The 26,986-nt window shown below is 46.2% G+C and overlaps 1 protein-coding gene across 1 annotated transcript in view; it reads left to right on the top strand.

The window, feature by feature from the left end:
• camta1a (calmodulin binding transcription activator 1a) overlaps positions 1-26,986 on the top strand; it is a 274,741-nt gene that overhangs the window by 111,038 nt on the left and 136,717 nt on the right. Inside the window, 1 exon segment of the mRNA XM_053425641.1 lies at positions 11,480-11,547. Coding sequence (XP_053281616.1) covers positions 11,480-11,547 — 68 coding nt within the window.

Genomic DNA, 26,986 nt, shown 5'->3' with positions numbered 1-26,986 from the left:
ATGGGTTCTGGCTGGGTGCTGGAGCAGTCTCCAGTAACACTGATGCATGGCCATGAATTATATTATGCCTTGGCAGCTGCTTACTCCCAGATTCATCTCAGCAGTCATTGGGTTATTTATTTATTTGTTTCCACAATTTTTCAAATGCGTTCCCATGCAAAAAGAACACAAACAAACGACCCTAACAAGATTAAAAATGAGGTTGATTTCGAGTATTTTATCTAATGCGTGTTGGTGCAGGTAAAGACATTATGGCAGCTTGCAAAGGTGTTGCTGCTAAACTCTGATGGAGTGCTTTGTCTCTGCCCAAATGTCACAGAGTGGGAAAAAAGAAGATTGTGTGGCAATGTACAAGACGGTTTTCTCTGAACACCTCTTGAACACCTGTCTGGAAGCCTGCCGGGACAACACCTCATTCAATGGCTGCCTGTGAGCTGTAGCAGCTCAGGCTGTTGCAGATAGAAGTGATGCCTTGGGCTTTTTGTTCAACTCTGACATGGCTGTTCGGACACCTTTGTTCTGGGAGGAGAGGCCCATTCACAGCGTGCCCGGGGAACAAATTGAATCTGGTTGACAATTAATAGCCGTGCGGCATGTTTAATTAAGAGCATGTAGCCAGCGAGCGACGTGTGGGAGATAAACAGAGGAACGCTGCACACAGCCAGACTGGCCTCACAAAGGAGCAGGCCATTGGAGCGTCTGGTTGATCGATTCCCCACCGTCTGCAGAGAGCAGCCTTCACAAAGAGCAGCCTGTGCCTCTTCTCTCAATGGGCCAAACTTCTAGAGGGGAGAGATGTGAGACTGATAATGCACACAAGGCAGATGGGAGTATGCAGATAGAGGCAGGAAAGTTGAGGAAAAGTTGGCTCAGTGGAAAACAGAGTGCAAGTGCAACGTATACAGATTCAGAGATGTAGTTATTGATATAGCTTCAGTTTGGTGAGATGACCTTGAACTTGGGGGTCAGTGGTGTTAAGCATCATTGCCCAGAGATCATGTGACTGGTGAGTGTTACATGGATGTTGGGGTCTGTTGTTTGGGGGGGGGACATGCATAGCAGCAAGCTGGTTTGACTTCAGGCATCTTTGACCTTCACAGTCGCACTTTCCCGTTATTGTAACATGAACACAAAGCGGCAGAGAGCCAAGAGAGACAGAGAGGGAGAGAGAGGAAGAACACTTGACAGTTTGTCTGATAGGCCAAACAATACCAGCCATGGCCGGGCGATGCACTGGACAGATATCTAGACAGACACACACACACACACACACACACACACGCACGCACACGCACACCAATGCATACGCACACACATACACAAACATTCATATAGAGACAAACACACACACACACACGTACTTCAATTAAAGAGAGCCCTCCTCCAGAACTAACAATCACATCAGTCAGCGGGATGGCAGCAGCTGAGATGAGATAAAATGAGAGCAGTTCATATGAGGATTTGACTGATACTGTATGTGTCTGCCTGCGTGTGTACGGCCAGTGTTTGCATGTATGTATGTGTGCATGTGTGCGTGTGTGCGTGCGAGTGGTCTGGCTGGACTTGTGTGTGCTGACAGGCGTACCGAGGGATGACAGGAACAGAAAGGAAGTTGCAGGAATGTAACCCTTTCATTTAAGAATTAAAAGGGTGTGTGCATTTGTGTGTGTGTCTGTGTGTGTGTGTGTTTGCCTTACAGACTGTACACAGGAAGTAGCAATAAAGGATAAAGGCATGATTCTGACAGACAAAAGGGTGATCCTTTCATGCTGACGAGTAGTCGGGGGGGAAAAAAGAGTTTCTGCCGGCTAATTGGCCTGAGCGGGAGATCTGGCCATCCCTTTGGTGGAATTTCCGTCTTGTCTTCATGTCTTTTCTCTCTCTCGCTCTCTCTCTCTCTCTCTCTCTCTCTCTCTCTCTCCCTCTCTCTCTCTCTCTCTCTCTCTCTCTCTGTCTCTCTGTCTCTCTGTCTCTCTCTCTCTCTCTCGGGTGGAGAGTGTCGCTCTCTGTGGAGGAACAAGACAGTGTGGGCTCAATATTTCATCCTGTTTCTCTTCACGACATATACTGTAGTCGATTAAAGACATAACATTTTGCCCTTTAACACATAATTTGACTCTTCTTCAGTCTGTTTCATTGCCGAGCTCTGTCCTCCTCCTCCACCCCCTCCTCCCTTCTCGCCCTTCCTTCCGTCTCCTCTTTTCTTTGCTACAGTGAGGAGGCTTTAGTTTGTGTATCGCAATTTGTTCCCTGGTCTGAATGTCCTGCTTTTCTGTATCTAAGAGCTCTTTCACTCTAGTCAGGAAGAAACGGTAATCTTAACCTAACCCCACATATTCTCAGCACAGCAGGCTCCTTATGCAATCACATACAGATATGTCCTCCATATGCTCACAGGGACACATGCATGACTCCATGGTCAAAAAGATGGCTGCAGTTTTGAAGGAAGACCTCTAAGTGGTCCTGGGGTGTGTCTTGGATTGAACGTTAGAAATTGGTTTCATGCAACGGTGCCCAAGTCATTTGGCTGCAGTGAATAGTGGAATTCAGAGGATAATGTGGGTATTAATTGATTCTGGAGCCTGAAATAAACAGACTCACAGGCTCACATGAGACACAACTCCTTCTCATTTGCGCTTTTCGTTTCCCCTCCCGTCTTTGGATGTCCTGCAGGGGTTTTAAAGTGAGAGCTGACGTCATGTGATTTGTATGAAGCGTATATGGTGACCTTCTACATTCCACTGTCTCTTAATTTAAACACGATGCTATCGCTCCTTGACTTTTGGGGAAATTTGGATGATATTTGAGGAGATAGTGCCCAGATTCTTTCAGTGTGTCCACGGAGGGAGGGAAATCACACCTCAATTATATTTAGATGACGTTTAATGCCCTCTCAGTGGACTTTTCACTGCAATATCTTTCTCGCACAAAGCATAAGAAAGCAACAAATGTAGCATTTATGTCTGCACTCTCCATCAAATTGTGAAATTACATTAGGACTCAAACAGACCTGCCGGCTGTTGGGTGAACAATCTGACACCGTGCTTTCAATATCTGCTGTCTACAAAAACAAGAGCATCTGTCAAATAGAAGACATACAGTGAAAAATTAGAAAGAGCGGAGACCCGGAGGAGATCCATCTCCCTCTAATAACTTTGACCGCTCCTGATGGTCTTTCCTTCATCTCTTGGTGGACAGAAGTTGGGTTTGAGTGGGGAAAAAAAGTTCAGCAGCAGAATGGGGTAACAGCCTGGAATCTCTGCAGTGGAGCCGGGGTAAGGTCGGCATCATGGAGGCTCTGCCACTCTCCGTTCTCCTTGGTTGGGCTGTCAGCGGGGGGGAACAGACATCCTGCTGCATAGATGATGAAGAGGACGTGCAGCGCGCACGCCAGAGGTCAGACAGCCACGGGGCGCCAGGAAGTGAACCTGGCCACTTCCCGCCGCGCCCCGTAGCGCGCCACAAATTGTTAGCGTGCGCACACATACACATCCCTCGCCGTTCGCTAATGTAGTGCTATATATTTCTGCCAAGCCCTCAACACGTCTCCTAAGTCTTGCCAGAAGTTAAAGCCCCGAGGGGAAGGAGGGATTTGAGGGAGGGAGGGAGCGATAGAAGAAAAAGAGGTGTAATAGAATCATTACACGAGACACATCTCTCAAGGGTAAAGCTGTAGGAGGTCCCAAATGGGCTTTACATCAGCAGACACACAAACATCCATAGCATCAACCACAGGGTCACAATGCTGCCTAATATGGCTGGAAAAGATGTATTTTATCTCTGTCAACTTTATGTTCAACTCTCATTCAGGGTTCCAACACTTACAAATGATCTATTTCTCCATAAACCCTCCTCATGAGTCTTCCAGGTTCATCTTACACGGTGTTATACACTAATCTCTCTGCGTTTCCCCTTCTCTCATCTTTAACCGTCTTTGCGGCTGCTTCCCCGAGTAAACCACATCCAGGGTGTGTGCTCACAGGCGTTTCCACACAAAATCCTTTACAAGTGAGCGGGGCTCTCCTGAGTTGTTGCAGTATGGGAGGCAGTAGAAGACCATTGTCGTCCTTCAAGGCCAAATAATTACATCCACTCGGCAAAATGCTTGAGACAGTAGCAATGGCACCAGGAGCAAAAAGAATCCTGCTTCATGACAGCTCCCTCTCGGTCCGAGTCTGTCTTTTTCTGTGTATGTCCAGTTTTCACATCAGTACACAGCTGCAGCTTATTATTCTGAGGCAGAGGAGGTGGAGGGGGAGACCTCGCCGAGTACAGCAGAACAGGATTTCTGTCTTTATATGTTTTTCACAGATAAAAACTCAGTTTCACAGACATTAAAGTAAAGTTTATTGGCATAAAGTATTCCCCATTTCAGTCTGTTGCTTGAGAATCCTCATTAGAGATTTGAATAACTTTTAAACTCCTGTTCTCTACATATATATATATTTATATATATATATGCCTGTTTTTATAATCCATTGCTTAAACATATTTTTAGAGGAAAAAATGCGTTATTTAAACTTTATTTTAACAGATTGTTTGTTGCTCTGCTGAAAGGATGCATTGCCTTTATTCTGATAAAAATCTATATTCTCTAGTTATGTATTTCAGTGATAATGGCGAGAGCATTAGTGGTGCTGTAAAATTAGTTGACAGTGAAGTTGTGTTTCCCATAATTTTAATATTTATGAAACGTCTCCCTGTGCACTTTTTATGTAAAACAATTCACCCCACGGGGGAGGACCCCTCTTCCTCCACTTTTCACGCTTATTATCTTCGGCTTGTATGAACGTACTTAGTGTATAGAAGTGACATAGTAAACAAAAAGGAGAGTGCTGGCTGAGCAGCTGCTGTGGTAACATTGATTGTGGGAGCAGGGAGCCGTGCAGCGCCGAGGAGCGAGAGGAGGACGCTCCCCAGGAAAATGTCTCCTTTTTTTCAGAACAGTCTTATGACCAGCATGCCAAGCAGAAAAGTGAAGAGAAGCATTGACCAGCTACTGGAAAACATCTAAGCTATCCAGGATCAATGCCAAATTGATCCCAGAACTATGTATAATGTAGGGCAGTGGACGGCTTGTCTCCCTCATCCCACTTCCTGTATGGCAAGACAGAGTCGGACCGCAGGAGCAGAGGAAGCACGTCGCGAGCTCAGAGAAGACACTGAACTAAATCCTTTTGTTTTAAACACACAGGAAGGCCTTTGTGGTTAAGGTGTATAATGGGTGTTAAGCAGCTATACCGACTGTGAAGTGTTCCTTCACAGTATTTTGTTCAGCTGTGATGATGCACTTTTCTCTCTCTCTTTCCTTATAATCGATCGGTTCATCAGTTGCCAAAACACAGGAGGGGGGTGTGTGGATGTGAATAAGCTACAGCAGAACTGCTCTGCTGCTCGCTCACAATGGAACAACAGAGTGGACACAGTGTGACTTCCACCCCCCCCCCCCTTTCAGCACGGGCATCACTGGGAAGCCCCCTGCAGGTCTTAATGAGCAGTGTGCTGGAGAGGGCATCTTTTTAACCCACAGCCGGGACTCGTAGAGCAGCCTTACTTCTCTTCAACAGATGCCAAGTGCAGCTGTCAACAGTTCCATACTCTATTGTTGCTTACTTTTACTTTTCCAACTCTCTCACTCTCGTCTGTGTCTCACCCCACTCACTCTCTCTCGCCCTCTCTCTCGCCCTCTCTCTCTCTCTCTCTCCTCTGACCATCGGTCTTGATAGCATATCCACTGCATCGTATTATGGGGCCGAGCTCAAATAATCTTAAAGGCTAGCTGGAGGTTGCATCTTGCTAAAGCAGATTCCTCCACCTCACTCCTTTCCCCCAGCTTGAAAGAGTAATATGGCCATATGAGATTACATAGATACAGTGTGTGATACATTATTGCTTGTGCATTAAGAATTCATGAAGTATAAACAAAAAAAAACTAAAAAAAAATGATTCAGCGAAGGCGCCTTTGCTTGCAGAATCGAACCGAAGCACACTTTTTTTTAATCAACATACCTTCACGCTTCTCCTGTTTTAAATGCATTAATCATTGTCATGGGGGGAAAACAGCTAAACTTTGTTCCTCCTCTCTCCTTTTTGATTATCCTCTCTCTTTTCAGTAGCTCTCTCACCCTCCCTCTCCATCCCTCCTTCAAGTACCTATCTCTATCTCATCTGTGTCTAATTGCATTTTAATTTTTTTTTTCTGGTGTGATGTCGTGATAACCTGGAGCTTCAGTACACCCCTCCTAACCCTAGCCCTCCACCGCCTTCCCCCGAAAAACCCACACCAGTCCATTTGTGCCTTGCCCTGGGCAGGTCGGTTTTCCTGGGCTGCCCTGGAGGAAATATCAGATGACCTGGCACTCCACAGCAAAACCCAGGTCATCAGGGAGGGCTCCTCTCACCGAAGCCCTCCCTCAGCCCCCTCTCATCCACTTCCTGCTTTCAAGTGCCAGGGCAAGGTCAAAGCTTTGAGGATGCATTCCCCAGACCTCACCACGAGGCAGGCTGGAGGCGCTGTGCTCTGCTCTCTGACTAGACTTTGCTCCATCTATTCTTTCACATCTTCCTGCTCTCTCATATTCATTTCATTAGCTCAAGCTTTTACTGCAATCAATACTGTTGCTAAAGTTAGTTTTTTTCTAATACTGCTATTCATTAAGTGCATGCCTTTTCATTAGTGTCACTAGAGCACACAGTGTAACTGGAATAATACTGTAATGGACAAACATATACTGTAATTGTCTTTTTTTTGGTGGTGAAGAGAGGTTTTAAAATGGCTGAGCTCACGGAGAATAAGTCATTGCTCTGGATTTAACATAATTTGTGTATCTAAACTGTAGGTTTTAAAAACTAAATTAAATTCCCAGACAATGATGGGACTTTTGGTATTTTAATGGAGCCTTGGCAAAGAAGGAAGTGTGCTTCCGAGCTCTGGATCGTTCCCGCTCGTCATGTTCTGTCAGTTAAAATGCAAACGTGGATGCAGGAGGGGGTGGGGGGGGACATTATGGATGGTGTTTAGAGACAGGTGTCTGATGCGTCCTGAGATAATGCCAAAAGACACCAATTCCTCCTTCTAATGGAACGGCAACAGTTGTTTCAAGTGATCAGGTCTGTCATCCAAATGTTGCATCGTTGGTCCTCTCAGCACCTCTCTTTACTCCCATTAATCAAAGCTGCTAGAGAGAGGGAGAGAGAGAGGCAAAACAATCCAGCCTCATATTACCCGGGGGACAGTGACTGTACCGTGAAGACTCTCCATCAAACACCATTGGAAGGGTGGGGTCTAAAGCATGTGTGGGGAACCTTTTTCCTATCAGAGGCCATCCTTTGCAGGCGATTCAAAACTATATCACAAGAACTTCTCTGCTGTGATGGCAGGAGCTGCTTCTTTTCACAGAGGCATCTTATGTCAGATGGTAGTGATGATAAGAAAGCTGATTCCAGCCAAAATAACCTGATCAAAATAATCCTCACCTTTTAAACCGCCGTCATTTCTCCCTCGTAACAAACTCAGCAGTGGTCCTCTTCACAATAATGGCAACTTGGGCAGCAATAGTTACCTGTTGTTTTTATTGCAGGCCAGATTCACGTAGGAACTATTTCACCCTCTCTGGTTCTAGCAGCTCCTCAGCAGGATAAGGCACTCCTTCAGAAATTCTCCGTCCCAATTAGGTGTTAGCTTGTTTGCTATTGGCTTGCTCACTACAAGACGTGACAACAACAAACTAGACACATTAGCTTGTGTTTGTGTTTTACTTTAATTAATTGAGTGTTCGTTTCTGTCGGACATGAAGTTGTGAGCGTTGGCACATAATTCCTATAAATCAGTTTCCTTCTTCATGACTGTGAACTAAACAGGAGGGACCAGCCTGAAGGACATACATCTACTTAATGTCAAACTGAATAGTGGTCATGCATTTTGTTTTGGCTTCTAAGCTGCAGTTTTAGATTTTTAAGAATTGTCGGGCAGGCTGGATCAGACCCCTTGTCGAATTTAATACCTTCAATTCGGACATAGAAACATTTGTTCCTGATATATTCAGATTGCAACCAACTGTGAGACAATAAAAATGTGTAATAAGTCAAATAGTGTTTTGATTTGACTTCCCCCTGCTCCCACATCTCGCTTCCTTGGCGCATAGACGTGAAATGGGATGAATATGTTTGTGTCATCTCCAATTTCATATAGGTATACATTTCAAAAGCTGATTCTCTCTGGAGAAAATGTTGTACCTCCAGAGTGAAAATATAATTTCAAAGGCGAGACAGTAAAAGCCAGTCATCTCAAAATGAAAATTTTCTTACGGTGGCTTTCCTTTTCACCTCAGCGGGTTAAGGGAAAGGGGAGGAAAAAAATTACATTGAGTGAGAGTCAAATAGGATAGTGTGTATGTGTGTGTGTGTGTGTGTGTGGAGGCTTTGAGAAGAGAGAACTGGAGGGGAGACACACTGATGAGTAAAGGAATGACGCGTCCTGAAGAGCATGTTAATAACGTGCCAGGCTCAGGCAGGTAACCAGTGATCAGACGCTGTGATTGTAGTCGACAGTAGACGGGAACACACACAAACACTCTCGCCTCTCCATCTCCGTCAGCTCTGAAACCGCTCGACTCCTCTGTCATGTTCCGGGCTGGCCCCCTCTGCTAACAGTTTGTCGCAGCTTTTACAGAGACAAAGGAAACAAATGAGATGGCTGGCTTACAACAAACAGCTCTGGGTTGTTTCGTTCCCCTGGAAAACGAAGGGCCCCCTTATTGTTTCAGCCACCGTGTCGATTAGAGGAGTTTGTGCTTATATTCACTCTCTGCCTCGTTGCTAGCCTTTGCTGATTGTTATTTATTTAGTTCGGGGTTTGGGAGGGAGATTGTGGTTATAGAAGTTGTGCAGAATATACAGCCTGTACAGCTACAGTATATCTAAACAGCACCTGGAGATAAAACCTCAGAGAGGATCACAACAGTGGGGGGGCTAAGGCATAAAGGATGGAAATACAAACAGCCTTGCATGAGCCGGGCTCTGACCTAAAAGAGGGAGTGAGGTAGGAGCTGTGTGTACAGAGAGGCTTCTCTGAATATTTCCCCAGTGACGGAGATCGGGCCAGAGGCAGTAAGGTCAGCAGATAGAGTCCAAAGCCCATTGACAGCTGCTGGTTTGACTTTGATACACCATCAGCGTTCAGCACGCCCGCTTCCCCGCCTCCCCCTCCAACTCGCTCGCACTAACCCGCAAGCGTGTTTGCTCAACCTGAACGCACGCTAGCCTCTCATTATGCCGCCCATGCAGACTTTGTCTCTTTGCAGCTGTTTAATGGCTGCACGTCTGTTTTTGTTTGTTTCCTCACCATAAGATTATTGCACCTTTATGGTTGGTCGGGGGGTTGGAATAATCCCTGGCATCTGTTCAGAGCGGGAGGGGTGTGCAGAGAGCCAGAGGTAGAGGCTCGCTTCTGTTTTATTTATTTTTTTTAAATACGAGACCGTGCGGCCCGCTATTTTATCCTCTGCCGCTGAGGCTGGGGCTGTGGCTCGATTTTAAAGACAGGAGTGATGGAAGGGGCTGTGTGCTAACGGGCACCGAGGTCACTGAAGGAGCTTCCCGCCGCCGTTTATCCTCCTAAAATGAACACGGAATAGCAGGGATTAATCTAATCACTGCTCTGTTAGTCTAATTTACTGACAAATGTATGCAGAGCAGAAACTTTATGGTGACCCCGGCAGCATTATTTCTTCCTCGCTAGTGAACATTGTAATCGCTGTTGACACATTTAACATAACACATCCTCCGTGTGCCTCGGAAATTCTATAGAACAAGTTTATTTCATCGCACATTCCATCAAAAAGGATTTGGACAATATCTACTATCGCACTTCCACTTCTTTATTGTCTTTGAGTTTGTTTTTTTATTGTCATCAGAAGGAATAAAGGACAGTAGCAGCCCTGAGCTCCTCTTGACAGCCACATCCCCTTCCTATCTTTTTCGTAATTCAAGACTCCATCTTGTCAAGGCTTCGCCGCCTCCGGTCGTTATGGCAGGAGAACAGGAAGTTAATCAACGCAGCATTATCTCCCAGCCTGCACCTGGAGGCGAGAGTGCCAGTCATGCTACCACCCCCCCCCTCTCTGTAGGGACCCCTGCCAGCCTGGGAACCCCTCACAACGCAGTACCCTGCAGCATCCCTGTGGGCTATCACCAGTGTGCTGTGTCTCGGTGCCAGGTCAAACTTGTGACACAGCCTTGATGAGCCAACGGGGGCCGTCTTGCTGCGGTGCATACTTTACAGTGTGTGTGTGTGTGTGTGCGTGTGTGTGTGTTTGTGAGTCAGTGTGTGTCATGAGGAAAGAAGGACACAAAGGGGACAAAAAATAACTAAATAAATTAAAGGTTGGCTCGGTTTTTGTGGCCTCTTTGCGCCGCCACACATGTCTCATATTTTTCCAATTTCTGCTGTGGAGGAAAGCCAGAGTTTTTTTGGAGACATTATTGCCCCGTGTGGACTCGCAAAGTAACAACACAAAGTCCCACAGGAGACTGTTCTCAAAGCAAAAGCCTCAGACCGAACAAGACAATATTTGAGCATCATATTCATACTTAAAGGCTTGTTGACACTCGGGCGTGAGGAGGGACGCGCATCCTTGGTGACTGAAAAAGATGACGACGGCAGCAGGTTCAACAAATGTTGCTGCTGAAGAGTGAATTGCCGGCTGTCGCTGGTAATCATTAGGTTGTCGACCAGCATTCAAAGTGCTTTTATTTCTGCCCATTAGTTTGGTGAGAAAATAGACAGGTATGGTCGAGCGTGTTGCCCCTTAGAATCAAACTGATGTAGGCAGGGCGAGCATGGGAAACATGAAAGTGTTTGAAGCATCTCTATTTATGCCAGTGGCAGTTTAGGCTTCTTTTCTTTTTTTTTTTTTTTTTTACTTCAGTGTCTGTAGCATGACTTTGTGCACAACCGACTCAAAAGGATCCGCGGCTTTTTGTGAAGTAGCGGTACGCGTGCATGTCAATATTGTGTGACTGGCGTGTAATTATTATTCAAAGGTTAAAGAGAGGATTGATCCATGGAGGAGTGTCAAGGGCAGATCAAACGGATTTGGGGGAGTATCGGACCAAAAATGTTAAAAGCTGCTCGCGCTCAAACACCGAGGCGTCAATCTCTCCGAGAGCACCTTGATGTCCTCCGAGGGAAACCTGATCAAAGCTTTTGTAACAAAGATGGTCTCGGATGATGATCTGACCTCCACTGGGTTTCACTTCACGTCTTTCACTTTGCCTTTACCGGTCTTCATTTACCTGCCTGAGCTCCCAGCCTCTGCCCCTGTTTCCGTTTTCCCGCCGTGTTTGTGCTGCTGGTTAGACTGTCTGAATATCAATGAAGCAGTCTCACCGATGTATTACAAACACCAGAGAACAGTGATTAAAGATGACATATCTAAGCCTCACTCCCTTCCTCTCTCCTCTCTTCTCTGTTCCACAGGAGATCGCAGCTTACTTGATAACATTTGAAAAGCATGAAGAATGGCTAACGACATCCCCTAAAACAAGGTAAGACAATTACACTCCTGCCCTTTTTTAAAACACAAGTTAAAATTCATAGCCCTGAAAGTATGACATTCAGGGTGCCATAATTCCAATCTTTGGCTTTACATGTTTTTTCCTCTTCACGACCGTTTCCCCTATGCACAACCTCATTCAAGTTCAGTGCAGGATGTTTAATGTTACAGGCTGCTTATGGCTGTTGAGAAAAAACTTTAACGTTTGCTAATAAATGATAGAATATTCAAATTGACTAATAACTGCCTTTTAGCAAGTTAATTAACACAACATGCACTGTTGCCGCATCCCCTTTGAATGCTATGTTAATATGTCCCTATCTGTCTGAACATTCACAACTCAGCTAATAACACTGTGTGAAGCTGGAAGTTTATTTTTTGGGTCAGACTTTACACCCACTTGGAACAAAATGCCAAGAGCTACTGGGATATTTGAAGTAGAATAGGGAAGCCAGTATTGCAGTTGAATTATTTCCTTTAATGTACACGGATACATTTATGGCAAATTGGGAACACACAGAAGAAATTTAACGTCAGCAAACACTTGCGTTTAGTGTCTGCATTTGCTGTGTGATGTCATTATGTAGAATAATAATTAATAATGCATGGGGCTGTGTAATAGCATCCCTCTACAGCTGACAGGAGCAGGCGAACAGGTCTTTGTCTGAGTCGCTGAAGCTTATTTCTTTTTATTGGACAGCGCAGGGATTGACGCCCTTGGCCTCTGCTGTATTGTCTATTTTAATGTTGCACTGTCAGACCACACAATCTTCTCTCCCTCGCTACAGTGAGTGCAGTCTGTTCGCAGAGTATCTCCTTAACTACAATCTACATGTTCATCCATTTGGAATCAGCTCAATATGTTAAAAATGTCTGCCTCTTTTTGTGTGAGCCGGACTTGCTGTGCCGACATTAATAGCTGTCCTGATGCATGTGTAAATGGACCCTGGGCTCACTGACATAGAACCCATTCCTCACATCCCTCTCCCCATCCCTGCTCTCTTCCACTGCCTCGGAGGGACATTGATAATAGTCCTGCATAAAGACACTGCCAATTAGAATATGTTCTCTGGTGTAATTATGGAGCATCGGCCAAAAGAGCACTGAGCTCACCTGTTGTTTTTTTTTTATATCAAGGATGCCCTCTCTTCCCGAAGCCGCTACTCCAACTCACTAAAACAAACTAATGTCAGGCTTATTTTAATCATGAGATTGGGGCCTGCATAATTGGTGTTAGACCGGTTTTAATACTCTCTCCAAAACAAACTGTAAGGAGCTGCTATTTTGCCGTAGTATGGTAAATGACATTTAGGATCAACTATAAAAGGGAAAGAAAAAAGGCTGTGACAGGTGCTAAAGCATTACAAATGTCAGAGGGGTGGCATCCCCCAGCATGAAACAGCCTTAAAGTGACACTCGAGTGAGGGATTTCTGATCCAGTCACTTTCTAAACAAATGGTCCTCTGGATGCTCATGGCCACAGTCTGTCAACACGGGCTGTCTGTTATGTCCTGGTCTCAGCTGCTGCTGTGCTCGGGGATTTCAACCCCATGTCATGTCTCAGTGCAGGTGCTGATATCCCAGTAAACGTGTCACCAGGGAGCAGCCTCTAGTGTACACCTGCAGATGACCTGACAACACAACAACACATTCCATGTTTTAGAGGAGCCATCGTTTCAGGACAAGTGTGTGTGTGTGTTTGTGCGTGTGCGTGTGTGTGCTTGTGTGTGTGTGGCAGGGGGAGATGTTGTGAAGTGTTTGTGTTTTACCAGACGTCAGTGAAAGGGTAGAGTGTAGTGATGGATGTTTGGGTGAGAAGAGGGGGGTGGGGGGGTTGAAAGGGTGCGGCATATGTATGTGTGTGATTGATGGGGTCTGATTGATGGCTGGCCGCTATATGAAAAGCTTTTTGCCCAAGGTCACGGGTGAAAGGTCGAACTTGGGACACCTGTGGTTAAATGCTGCGTTATCATTTGTCAACACATGTCTTTTTTGTGAGTGTGAGTGGGTGTGTGGGCTCGTCTGATTGTGGGTGCGCTGACTGCGTGTCTGCGAGGGTTGACCCCTGCGGCGAATAGGCTAAGTAGGCTAATTCTCCCCCCTGCCAGAGCCTGTAGACGGGGTCAGCGGGGCATGATGGGAGGCAGAGATAAGCAGCAGGGTCATACACGGAGAGGCACCACACTGCATGGCTGCACCGCACGCCTGTAACAACTCTGACACATGCAGGTCGTAAACATGGGAGCGGAGCCGCAGCCAGAGCTCACGGAGCTGACGCCAGCTGTTTGACCAAGGTGACACGCGATGCAGGACATGCCCTGAATAGAGATGGCATCCTGTCAACACAACCAAGATGAGATGAAGTGGAGCAATTACATGCATGCACAGATGTACTTCACCGGGCTAATGCTCGTGCACACCAGCCAGACGCATACAGTAACCGTACAGCCAGCACTGTCTTCTGTTTGGGTCTGTTTCTGTTTGTTTATCGTTTCAAAATCTGAAGCATGCCAGGGGAGAGTGGTGGAATGCTGAGTGATTGATGTGCCTAGCTCTAGTAATACACATTCCCTTTCAGATAGGAAGTGCAACAGTGCTTAAAATCAATACCAGTGTTCTCCCACTGACTGCTTGAACAGCACTACAGCTAATTCAGGCCGCACCTGTCAGAGCTGGGGAAATCTTTCCCTACTCGGGCTTTACACTTTAATTTACACCCACAGCCTCGCTGGCTTCCATTTCCATTAAAGGGAGAGCCTGGCATTATGGCTTTAATGAAGGCCGCGGCCAGGCTGTGATTTAAGATGGCCGTTACCCCGCACCTTCACTCCACAGGAGGGAACACACTTAAAGGGACAATTAGGATTTTCCTCCCCTGCATCCTCTGAGATTGCCGTACTGGATCTTTCCTTTTGCCTTTTTAAAGATGTGTCCGTGTTGCTCCAGCTGATGGGATCTGAATGTGCCTGTGGGAGGAGAGCGAAAAACAGAAGGATGGTGCAGAGAAACGTTGCAGTTCCAAATCAAGACAATAACATTTGATTTGGCCTCATCATGGGCGTTACACTGTGCTCCTGTTGAGAGCAGGCATTTCGTTGTCCATCATAAATGACACAAATGTCTCCTGGAGGGGCCTTTTCGGAGGTGTTTGTATGCTGACAGATGGAGAAACTATTGGCTCGAGGGTGTCACAGATTGGTCAGCCCAAAGAGCTAATGGACACCTGTGTGTCGTATAGAGATAGCTCATTATCCTGAGCATCGCCTAAATGGCACACAGTTTCACGAGTGGAGACGTTGCACGTTGGTGTTTCTTTTTTTTTCTTTTTTCTGTTGTTGGTTTTATAGGACTCCTTAACAGCGACCCATCTCAAAACCCAACAGAGAGAGAGAGCTTCTGCTCCTGTTATCCAGATCGCTCTCTGTGTGTTTGTGTTTATTTGCCTAATCTCCTGTCTTGCATAAAATGAAAACATACAGCAGACTTGTTACAGCTGTTTGGGAAAATAGTGGTGGGCTGTGTCAGCCATTTGCTCCGACTCCTACACAAGTTTGGAACGCTCGGATCTACACATGTGCTTACATGACTACAGAGCACCGCACACACAAGCATACAAGTATACAAACACACACATGCACGCTCACACATACACACAACTATTGTATATTGAAACTATCAAACAATAAGCACCAGTCCTTGGAGGGCCCCACAATGACACTGAACCTAGCAGCTCCCACGTCCCAGCGCAATAGCCCTCTCTCCTCCCACACCCACATCCACAGAAACAGCTCTCCAGCAGCAGCTCTCCAAAATGAAACCGAGTCCCTTTAGACAGCTTCCAAAGACAATGCTTTTATTAAAACCTACAGCAGCGGCGCCACCCCAGAGGCGCGGGCACACCAACACAACAGAGTTGAGCAGAACTGAGAGGCAGCCTGAAATCTACTAATGACTGTTTGTTTGCCATTGTGTAGGGTGTTTGCTATTGTGTACGGAGCCTGTGAGTTTGTGCAGATATGTGTATGGACTATGTGAGAGCGTGAGTGAAAGAGATATGTGTGTATGTAAATGTTGTTTGTATGCACATGGTAGGAGTGTTTGCTGAGAGCATGACTGTGCATTTAAGAGAAAAAAAAGGATCCGCGTGGTGGATGAACACGTACAGGAATTTATGAATGTATTCAGATGGCGTGTGTGTAATTACCAGTGCAATTGTGTGTATGTGTTTTGAATTAAAGACGAAGGGCTTGTGAGTAACGTGTGTATCGTGTGTAGAGGTATCTGGGTGAGTCTGCCACTGCATATAAGACCTCCCCAGGCCTATGTGTAAACTCTGCTTCTGTCACTTAGTCTGGCACATAGTGTGAGGAAGTAGTGGGCCTTCTGTGTGTGTGTGTGTGTGTGTGTGTGTGTGAGTTTGTGTGTGAGCGTGTGAGTTCGAGTGGGGGCTGATGTGTAGGATCTGCCTGAGAAGGGCGTCTGATAGTGTTTCGTCCTAATGCTTTGTGGCACTCGTTGGCTGGCGGAGTTTCAGAGGAGAGTGGAAAAGGACAGGAGCAGCAGGAGAGGAGGGAGAGAGACATACAGAAAGAGAATGAGAAAGAAAGTGTGCGTAAAAGAGAAGCGCATATAGAAAACCAAATCATAAAATATAAAGAGGTACTAGAGAATATCACAATGAGATAAAGATAGTCGGACATATGACACTGAAAGGAGTCACGGTTGTGAAAAAAGCCAACATGTCAGGTGGATGTGAAGAGACGTTCGTTGAGGAGAACTGGTGTGATTGCCTTCATCTTTTTTTCATGTTTGTCATTCTTCACAACCGTTGTTTATCCCCAAGTTGTCACGGGCAAAAGTTTAGTTTGCTGCATAGTGACAGTTCTCCCCGGGCTGACCCATTCTGTTGGGCCCTGGAGGACACTGCCACCCCCACCCAGTCAGAGGCCCTGACAAGGACAGCTATGTCCACCTGGGGCCATCCCGGCTAGGTGAAATAAAGCCCACCAGGGAAAGCACAGGGAGAGGACAGGAGCGAGGTGAACCCAAAGAGCATGAGGTAAGAGTGAGAGAAAGAGAGTAAATGAAAAATGGCCATCGAAGGAAGGGTGAATATGATGGAGCGAGGGCAGTTTAGAAAATGGAAACATGTCGATAAGAGAAACGAACGGACGACATGGAGATGGGAGGAATAGTGATGGATGGGGTGAGGAGGAGAAGAAGTGAGGGGGGAGGATTTACACAAACGGACGAAGGAGCTGCAGAGAGATGGAATAGAGGGGGATTGAGCTGACACTGGGAGAGCGAGTGAAAAAAGAGAAAAATAGAGTGAATAAACAGCAGATAGAGATGGAGAGAGGTGAGCAATGGATTCAACTGACAGATAGAGAAAAGTCCTGTGGTTTTGGGGCATGGAAGGGAGAATGCAAACGGTCAATAGATTAGAGCTAGTGCTGGGCCAAGTGCCTGGGCCTCAGACTCCTGGCCAACTTAATAGTGTCTCTTGTTTGTCTGTCCTCTAAAGTAATGCCCAAGCTGAGCCCAGGGAAGCAGCCTGAGCCTGAGGCTAGTGGAAATGGACAGGGGACTAGATGTATGTTAGTTCTCATCCAAGCTGCTGTATATTACCTTGGCCAGCTCGCCCACCGGGGCGATTCAATAGAACACGGGACATCATCTGGCTATATCGCCTTTATTCCCCCCACACTCACATGGAACGGCAAGATCATTTGTAGGAATTAATCCTCTTTTATTATTTTTGTATGGTAATAGTCACTGACGTGTACAGGTTTCTATCAGGAGACCAGCTCTGCACCTTAAAGTTAAAGTTAAAGTTACTTTACGATGCTAAGGTTATCCAAGCTGAGGAGCGTTGCGCCGCACCGACAGACGAAGCAGCAAGATAAACAAGCGGGCCTAGCCTCGCTCAGTATGCCAATATGGAGGAGGAGGTGGAGGGGAGGAAGGAGTGCAGCCAGTGGCTGGCCACAGGAGAGGGAGGATATATAAATAGAGGAGGAAGTTGATGTCAAGCAGGTGTTCAAGGAGAAAGTGTCAGCCAAGCGGGCCGAGATGGGGAGAAGTGCTGCCTCTGCAGCCTGATAATAAAGACTTAATTCAATTAGCGCTTCTGCACCAGTGAGCAGCGTGCAGGCTGGCTGTCATGGAGCGGGCCATAGACACAGCAGAGCACACCCCCAGCCACCAAGACACCTATAGACAACCGGTCCTATACCAGAACCTCACTGTGGGCTCTCTGTCCTGGCTCTCTCCTTTAAATACACACACATACAGACATGCACACATATAAAGTAGACAATTACATATTATTCACACCTGAGTCACTGAACAGTTCAGACACTAAACCCTGCCTACACATCTCTACTACACACAACACGCACACAATGACCGCCTTAACACGCAGACACACTGCCTCATTCCTCACCCTTATCCCTCCCCACAAAGTCCTCTTCCTTCACCACCTTAGATTTCTATTTTCAGCCCCCCTCTGCTCTCCACCCCCTCTTGTACCTCTTGTTCCTCTTCCACCTCGGTTCTCTGCTCTGGTGGTGCTGAGTGTCCGTATGTTGGCCTGTGCGCTGAGGACTGTCTCTGTTACTGTTATTTTCAGCCTGTCACACCCCGATGCCCAGCTGGGTGCTGTCCTGTAGGCATATGGTGTAGCGCATCCCGGATCCTGGGCCTCTAGGGGTCATTTCAGTCAAATGCAAGCTCCCGTCCCACGCACCTCCTCATGTCATACCCTAGGATCTACCCCTCTGTGCTGTGGGTGTGGTTTGGGAACGCATGTGCCCTGACTGTTCGCCTCCCGATTCCCACGGAGTGTACCTTAGCACCATGGGCACAAAACGGGACTTAAAAGCTCCCACATTCGCAGAAAGGCGGAGGATGGGGGATGGTGGACAGGAAGTGGCAGTGGAACAAGAGGAGGAGGAGGAGGAGAGAGGACAGGACAGGACACATGGCTTCAGTGATACCGTTTGCTATTATGTAAAGAGAAGGAGAAAATAGTTCCTGGACGGCTGCCAGGGAGCGGGGTGATTCACCAGCAAAGAACAGACACTACATGGCAACACACACACATGCACACACACACACATGCACACGCACACACTGGCACATATTCTGTCCCATTTCTTCGCCCCGGCTGGGCTTAACAGAACAGGAAGTACAGTGGATGATGAGTTGCCACGCGGCAGAATTCAATGAGTAAAAACAGCAAATGGCAGGACTGACCTCTTGTGCCCCCTCATCATGTAGTGATCAAGAAAGAATAGTGGCTTCCTTCCACAGCACATCACACACTAATACAGAGAGCCTACAGATATTCACAGACCCTTTTTCGTTACTTGACCTTTGACCTCTGACTGAACCGCACAGTTTATTTCAATCCCTCCCTTCATGGCCGTCTTGGCAATTTGATGTGCTTTTGTCAACAAACCACTCAAAGCCGCTCCCTAAAGAGCGCTGGCTCGCTCTGCATGGAAAAACCTGGGAATTTCTCACCTGTCAGAGTGTGGGAGATAGCTCGCCTGTTGATTCGGATGAGACATCTTAATTACTGTGGGTTTTTATTAGATAGATACCCCAGCTCTCTACACCCCTGCCCACAGGCGAGACCCTTACTGCTTTAACTGTTTCATTAAAGATAGGAGAGGATCGAGTGGGTATGTGGAGAAAGGCCATGTATTAATTTTACATCAGTGAATTAATCAATTCAAATATAAGTTAATTGATAAATTATTCAAATCTTTCTTTTTTGTCGTGCGCTTTTGAGGGGAGTGTGCGAACGGAGAGGTGAGAACCATTTCAAATTGGATAATTAATATTCATTACTTTTTTTAAATGAAATAAAAAAAATAGCCATCAATTCAACATCAATTTTTTTTTTTAACAGGGGTATAATTAAGAGTGTTTGAGGAAGACTATTCCCACGACGCTACAATTCCCTGCAATTAAAAGCAGAGGGTTTGATTTGTCTTGTCCTCCTTGTCTCCTTCACAGTAATAGCTATTCCACACCGAATCTCGCAGTCCTTTTTTTTATATATATATATCTCTGCTTGACTGATAAATAAATGAGCGGCTGATGAATCGTCTTCATCCGCTTCATAAGCAAAGATAATTAACAAGCCAGAGCAAAACGTGTGCCCTCCACCTGCAGCCCACCGCTGCCTTCCTGAGAGGCCTTTGTATTTGTTTACTGTATTTTCAATTTCTCATCATTTGTCAGTGCAGTCCTTCATCTTTAGTTTTTTTTTCTGTTTGCTGGAGGGTGTTCCTCGGGAGAATTATGGAGACAGGTCGGCCAAGATTTAAAGTAGTCCTGCTCCTGACCCAACGGACAGCCCTGCTGGATACATTAACATGATAGCGATATGATTATGTTGGAATGGACATGAAGGGTTTCAATTATTTACAGGTGATGTGGCCGTTGAATTGGCAATGAAGTGGCTCGTAAATTATCCTCTGTCTAATCAAGCCTCCAGCGGAATAATGGAGCAAGTGCTGCCAAGGAGGAGTCTCTCTCTCTCCCTGTCTCTCCCCCTCTCTCTCCCTGTCTCTCTGTCTTTCTCTCGTCTGTGTTTTGGGTGAGGAGTGGGGGTCGGCTACTTTCACACTGGGATGATGACACTCTCCAAATGACATTGGTTGAAAGGCGAGAAATGTGCCAGTGAGCGCAGGTTTAAAACCTCTCCACTTCATCACTGCTCAGTGCTTTACTGCGCTTTATGTCTCCAGACAATGATACAGTGACAGCCAAGCATCAAAATGTGCAGCACCAGCACCTAATGTGCACCTTGGTTCTGTGCCTGAAAGAGAGAGAGAGAGAGAGCGCGGGTGAGTGTGAGACAGACGTATAGAGACGCTGAGAGAGAGTGACAGAAAACCAGACAGGAAAGAGAGCTTGCTGTAAAGGTTGGACTGGCGTCGCTCCAATGCTGCCACCCGAACAGTAGCGGCACTGTTCAGACCGAACACAGCCAGCCACCGCTCGCTGGCTCCGCTCTAGCATCTTCTTCTGAGGCCTGCGGTTTGGGACTCGTCTCAGTTGACTGATGGCCTCTCTGATTAAAAGAAATCAAATGCCAAAGTGTTTAATAGCCTGTTTTAATGTGTCTCCAGTGAGTCTGTTTGATTTCTTGCATATCCTGCTGCTGGTACGCAGACCTGCTCTAACCACAGAGGCACAAAGAAAGCCCCCCCCGCTTACTTTCCGCACCACATTGGCCACAGTTTTGTTTCAGGGTTTATTTGCACCCGAACCTTTTGTTAACAGTCTCACAGAGGTTCTCATCTGTGCCGGGCAATAATATATTAAACCTGTGTTAGGGAAACAAAGACAGGCATCCGACTTCCTCACCCACCCCCATCACAATCCATAATCACCTGAGGCGGTTTACAGTAGAAAGAGGAGAGGGAGTGAAAAGAGCGAGAAATGACAGGAAGATGGAGAGGCAAAGGGGAAGTGAGATAAAAGTGAAATGTAATGGAGAGAGAGTACCACCTACCGTTTTGGTGTCTTCTGGCAAAGAGAATCGTTTTTGAGGGGAAGACAGGGTGGTCTGTTCTCAGCCAGCGCCTGAGCTGCTTTTTATTTCTCTCTCTCTCTCTCTCTTTGCCCCTGAAGAAGTGAATCTGGGGTGACTGCACCCACAATTAGGGCATGAGAGGATTAGTTGCGAGTGGGAAGGTGGTTCGGGGCTGTTTTTTGTTTGTGTGCTTACTATTCCAAAACTATACATTGTGGCAGAGGATGTGCATTTAAATTTTTTTCCAATCCCCATGTTCGCGAAAATAGAAACATCACAAACAACATAACAAGCTAATGTTCAAGAAGGGAAGAGGGCAAAGTACGGAGACCACTGAAGCCGTGCTCCGCTTGTGTTTGTGTGTGTGTGTGTGTGTAATTGCTGTTTTGTGCATCGCCCCCCTCCAACGTCCTGGGAGCCTGTTTACTCTCTTCTCCCCTCTTAATGCCTTTACAGACGCCAAATCCCCGGCAATTCCCCAAATGTCTGAGCATCCCTCATCTTTGCATCTATTTCAATTGCATTTCATTTTCTTACTGGCAAACACAGGGGAGGCCGTGCATTAGGGTTATTATGAGTTTAAAGCACTTAAAAGCTTTTGGCCGTCCTGACACGAGGAGATGCACGGGTCCAGAGGAGGTGGGAGGCATCACGCTCCAGTTTTTTAGAGAGAAAGCAGGTCCCAGTTGTGTTTCGCTTGAGTGTTTACGTGAGCTGTTGTGTTCTGCATGCAAACACACACACACACACACACATTAAACTGTATATATATATACACTGTATGCATAGAGCCCTGCGTCATGCCTGTAGCACTCCCCAGTGTGGCTCGTGGCAGACTGTATTAGCTCACTGCTGCACAACAGTCAAATTCTGTATCATGGCATCTAAGGCCGACTCTTTAGAGTTCCCTCCCTCAGGTCACACATGGAATTTAAGAGCTTTTCCGAGGCAAAGAGGTGTGACTCACCCTGAGACTCCCCTCTCTCTCTCTCTCTCTCTCTCTCTCTCTCTCTCTCTCTCTCTCTCTCTCTCTCACTTATTTCCCCCTGCTTTGCTGCTCCACTCAAGAGTCATGGGGTGCACACTCAGCGGTAAACCAATTTCATTTAGTATGTTTTCACATTTTTATCCAATCATGGCATGCTCAGAGGTTTCAAAAGCCACAGGACGCTTTTATTGGGGTCTAATTAAGGATCTCTGATTTAATCCATGTAATTTAATAGAGATCAGTCACGGGTGTAGGGCTCTTGCTTTGTGCGTAGGGAAGTGGCATTGACGCATTGGAACCCCTGCCTCCTTCTGCAGGTCAGGGTCAAAGTGCTTCAAGTTGGGGCTATGATGAATGCATTGTGTTCATACTCCACCTGTTGGACACTTCAGGTACAGAGACTGAAGCAGGTGGGTTACACGCTGTGGCTTCTTTCACATGCACATGTGTTTTTAAACTGACAGCCTGAATACAGGTTTCTTTAGTCTGTGCGTGCAGCCACCCGCTCTGTGATTGCCTCTTGCCTTGCTCATTGTTCTCATTCATTTGCCCTTCCGCACACAAAAAGTGTCTTAAAGTATTTTCAATTGTTGTATTTGTTTTGCAGATGTGTGTCTACATCTCAGCCTTCTTGGTGCAGGCTGTCTCATTACAGTCAGCCCTGTCTGATAAGTTTGAGCTAAATCTTGGATCGGGATCATTTTCAGTTGCTGTTGCAGGAAGAGATTCAAATGCATTTTTGCGCAGCATTTTCTGAGCCTGCCATTGAATGACTTGAATGAAAGAAAAGAGAGAACTGCCTGGCATTGTTCTGTCTTCTTCAGTAGCCCTTCTTAACCCTCGAGTCAGCCAGTGTTACGACACAGTGTCGAGTGAAGGGAAAGCAGAAGAACTGAGAGCAGCCCGGGTTGGCTGGGGTGAGGCGTTGCGTGCTGGGAGTTGTCTAGACAGTCAGGGATAACAGGCCAGACTGAGGCTGGGAAGGAGACCAGCAGAGGAGTCTGGGCCAGAGGGAGGCCATGTCGAGGGCACGGCTGGATGGGCACCTTATCTAAAATCACATCCAGTCGCCGAGGAGTTCAGCTTCTGGACACTAACGGCATTGACAGTTGACAGGGAGAGTGGCCACTTCCTGGCCCTTCGCTCCATCACTCACTCCTGCCTCATCCGGTGACATCCCTCCCTGTTTTTACCCTGACTCCTCCCTTTGCGTTGTGACACATGTAAAATATGAACCAACTACCAAACGAGTCATCCAGCCAATCTTAATTGTTCCGTCTTTATTTTTGCAAGAACTAACACAGTTCCTTAAAAGCCAATGTCTGGCATGTTTTGCACTCTCATAATGACTTCCTGTCTGGCTCTGTCATACTAAGGTACACGGCTTTCATCTGTAAAGTTACAAATTCATGGGATCTCTTGTCTTTTATATGGGATAAGACTTTTTTTTTTCTCTAGCTGATCTGTGGCAGTTGAGGAAAAAAGTGATGACTAATGTCTCCTATGTGTAGGACTCGGGCTCATCTCTCTAACACTCATTAAGCCTGAGCCCTACGACAGTTTGGAGGGCGTCTGAGGCGTTGCCATGTTGCCCATATGCTTTCCACGGCTCCTATCTGTCACAATGTCAGGACGTGGCGGGGGTGCGCTTTTCTGCACCAACAGAGGAGTGGAGCGCAGCGCTACGGGAGGGCCTCATTACCGACACACCCCGCACAAGAGAACCAGGCACGGGCGAGAAGGCCCACTGAGCGTTGTGTTTAGAACCAGAGGGTGAGTCATTTAAAAGGCACTCAACCGAACCCAAAGGCCCCTCCCTCTCCGTAGCTCCATTATCACAGCGGAAAATGTGACGGAGGATTTTTCAGAGTAACTGCTTTAACAAATTAACAAAGTAATTAAGGCAAACAAATTGATTCCCTCAACATTTTAATTGAACCTTTTGCCTTTGTGTCTCCGTGTGGCCAATCCTCTCCTCGCCCACAAACCAACAAGCCACCTCTTTATCTGGATTGTAATTTAGGGAACATACGCTCTGGCCCACACTCTCCTCTGGGGCATTTAAACAAAAGCCACGACTGAGGTTATATCACACCGTGCTTGCTTTTTGGGTACCAAGTAACTGTGGGTTTCAAATGTGTCTCCATTATAGACATTAGGAAGTAGTGTTTGCACAAGTCTATACACCTGATTTTTTCTTTTTAGGCTATGCATAAATCATTTGGCTCTTATTATAGTCTACGAAGCAGAGAGATCCCAACTGTGCCTGGTGAATACAAAGCAGTAAGGTCCCCTCACCGTTCTCAGCCCTCCATCACCACTGACCCATTACATTTATATTGGGCGCCACTTTCAGATGGTCAAGGCAAAGAAAAAAATCAAACGTTGTCCTTGACAATCTGTAATCTATGCTCTGTGAATTAGGGTGCAATAGTGATCAACTTGCTTCTCACTCAGGTGGTTCAACTGCTCACTGGAGAGAAGCTCCATTGGAAATCAGAGGAAACTTTAGGAAAGATTTTCTTTATGACTTTTCAAGGAGGAAGTTTTAATTCTTCTCAGTTGTCTAAAGACTATCTGGCAGCTCATCTAAATATCTACTTTATTTTCCCGAGCTGTATGGCTCTCTCTTTCTGTACAATTGCTCTGGCCCTTCAATGAATATGTATTCATGTAGAAAATCTCTATTTAAGATGAAATAATGATGTATTTCACACAGACAAGATAGTTGGAAGGTCATAAATACCTCAATTTTAATATATTTTGCATCTAGCAGCAATATTCTATTATAATAACAGCATCCTTATGGGCCATAAGTATATCTATATCTAAAATATTCATGATGTTTAACAATATCACATAATCGTGCAGGGCAAAAAGGTATAAATCCTGATATTTTGTGCCATTTAGTAACAGTAATAGGAAGGCTGCTTCACACTAACAGGACATATCTTTGTGTTTAATGAAACCGTTTGTACAAACTTTTCAGCTACTGTCAGGGTGCATGCTGGGTACTGTAATTCAGTATGCATGCTGCTCTTCCAGAGATGACCACAGGCCCAGAATGGATCCGGTGGAGATCTAGAGGGTGGGGCTCATTGCAGTGCCACACAGCGCTATCCCTTGTCCCCTAATTAAATCTCCCAGTCCCATGTAGTGTGGAAGTTAGCGGTTCGGCAGATGTAGCGCCATGTTAAACTTTATGTTGCTTGAAAATGGCTTCCGCTTCAAGTGCATTTGAGACGGAGATGGTTTGACTGTAAAATGATGTGTTTTATGGCACCGTTATCAGGGCGATATTCCTTAAAGATGCAGCGCTGCACACTGTGGCATTCTCCGTCTGCAGGAGGGGAGCAAATTGATATGAACAGATCAACAGAGCTTTGCCCTTCTGGACGTCCTTGGCACCATACTTGGCCCAGAAATTGATTTCTCCCCATATCTCCTATGCCAAAAAACTCTAATTCAGAGACTTTATACTCCCTCTGCTGACACATTTTGTTGAGGTTTTGGAGAGGATATACTATCTGAATGTCATTCATTTCCTTCCCGCTCCCCCCCACCGCAGTATTAAAGTAACCTAATAGTATTGCAGCATATTTTATTGAGCAATTTGTCAACTTTGCGTATGTGTATTGTATGTGCAGGTGCAGTATGTGTAAGAGAAGTGCCAGGAGCAAAGAGATTGCTTGTGATTTAATGGCTATTGTGCTTGACTTTGTGTGTTTTTCCACTATAGTGGTGTGTCCTTCCCTTGTCTCTGCTAAACTCTGTCAGACCAACGATATTTCACACATACTCGTACCTACACAAACAAGCACAGGCACACAAACACACACACACACACGTATCGTGCCTTGGCTATGCTCCATTAGGTGGGCCGTGTCTTACACAGGAGGCTTACGTCACCACTTGGCTAGGGAATATAGGACGAGTTGTGTGTATGTGTTTGTGTGTGTCTCTGTTTGTGTGTCTCCGGTTCCCGTTTTATTCTCAATGTCCTTATTGTCTCTCCCTGGGGACCCCCACATCCCTCACATCCCCCCCCCCCCCCCTCCCCTCCAACCTCTTCTCTGTATTTGTGGCCTGTTGGATTCTATCGATCAGCCTGTGAGAGCTTGAAAGTCTAAAGACGAGGACACAGAGGGAGTATAGGGGGGTGTGGGGGTGGGGGCACAGGTGTTTTTCAATTTGTGCGCGTCTGTGTTGGTGAGTGTGATTGGGGATCAAATGAAAACAGAAATAAGTATGTGGCTCCTCATCCCCTTTGAGATATGAACTTTAGATCTTGCATTTATTATTCTCATTGTTCATTCACTTATATTGTTGCCATGGACCCTCGAGCTTGTGTGAGCTGCCTCTGTGTGTGTTGCTCTTTTTATAGAAGCCGTGAATGGAGATTTACAACCAGGTCATATCACGTGAAGACCTATTTCATAAAGTTTCAACTATAAGCCCCAGGGCGGAGGAAACAGATGAAACTGCAGGTGGAACTCTAGGCACCGTGGTTGTGAAAGGTGACAAACGGAAGTTGAATTGTATAGTTTGTTCACGTTTGCCGTGTTTGTGGAAATGTTGAGCAGTTGGCGTGTCCATGCTCAGGGAGGTGTGAATGGAGGTTTCCTCCCACGGAGACAGAGTGCTGCTTTTCAGACTCTCCCTCAGGGACACACCACCGTCGACTAAGCCTCTAGTAACACAACGCAACACAATGTTGGTTCTATGAACTTGATTGGATCAGTTGTTGTTGCTGTGGGAGGTTTGGAATTCCTCCCATGGATCTGATGGTCTTTCTGCTGAAAATTGGCAAAGCTCCTAAACCTAGAGGGTGTTTACATGAAATGTTCATTTGAAACTGCATCAAGGAACTGCAAATAATGTCGTCTGGGT

This window comes from Pleuronectes platessa, chromosome 6 (assembly GCF_947347685.1).
Source record: "Pleuronectes platessa chromosome 6, fPlePla1.1, whole genome shotgun sequence".
Classification (NCBI taxonomy): domain Eukaryota; kingdom Metazoa; phylum Chordata; class Actinopteri; order Pleuronectiformes; family Pleuronectidae; genus Pleuronectes; species Pleuronectes platessa.
Note: the sequence above shows the minus strand (reverse complement) of the source record. Positions and strands in the feature narration are given on the sequence as shown.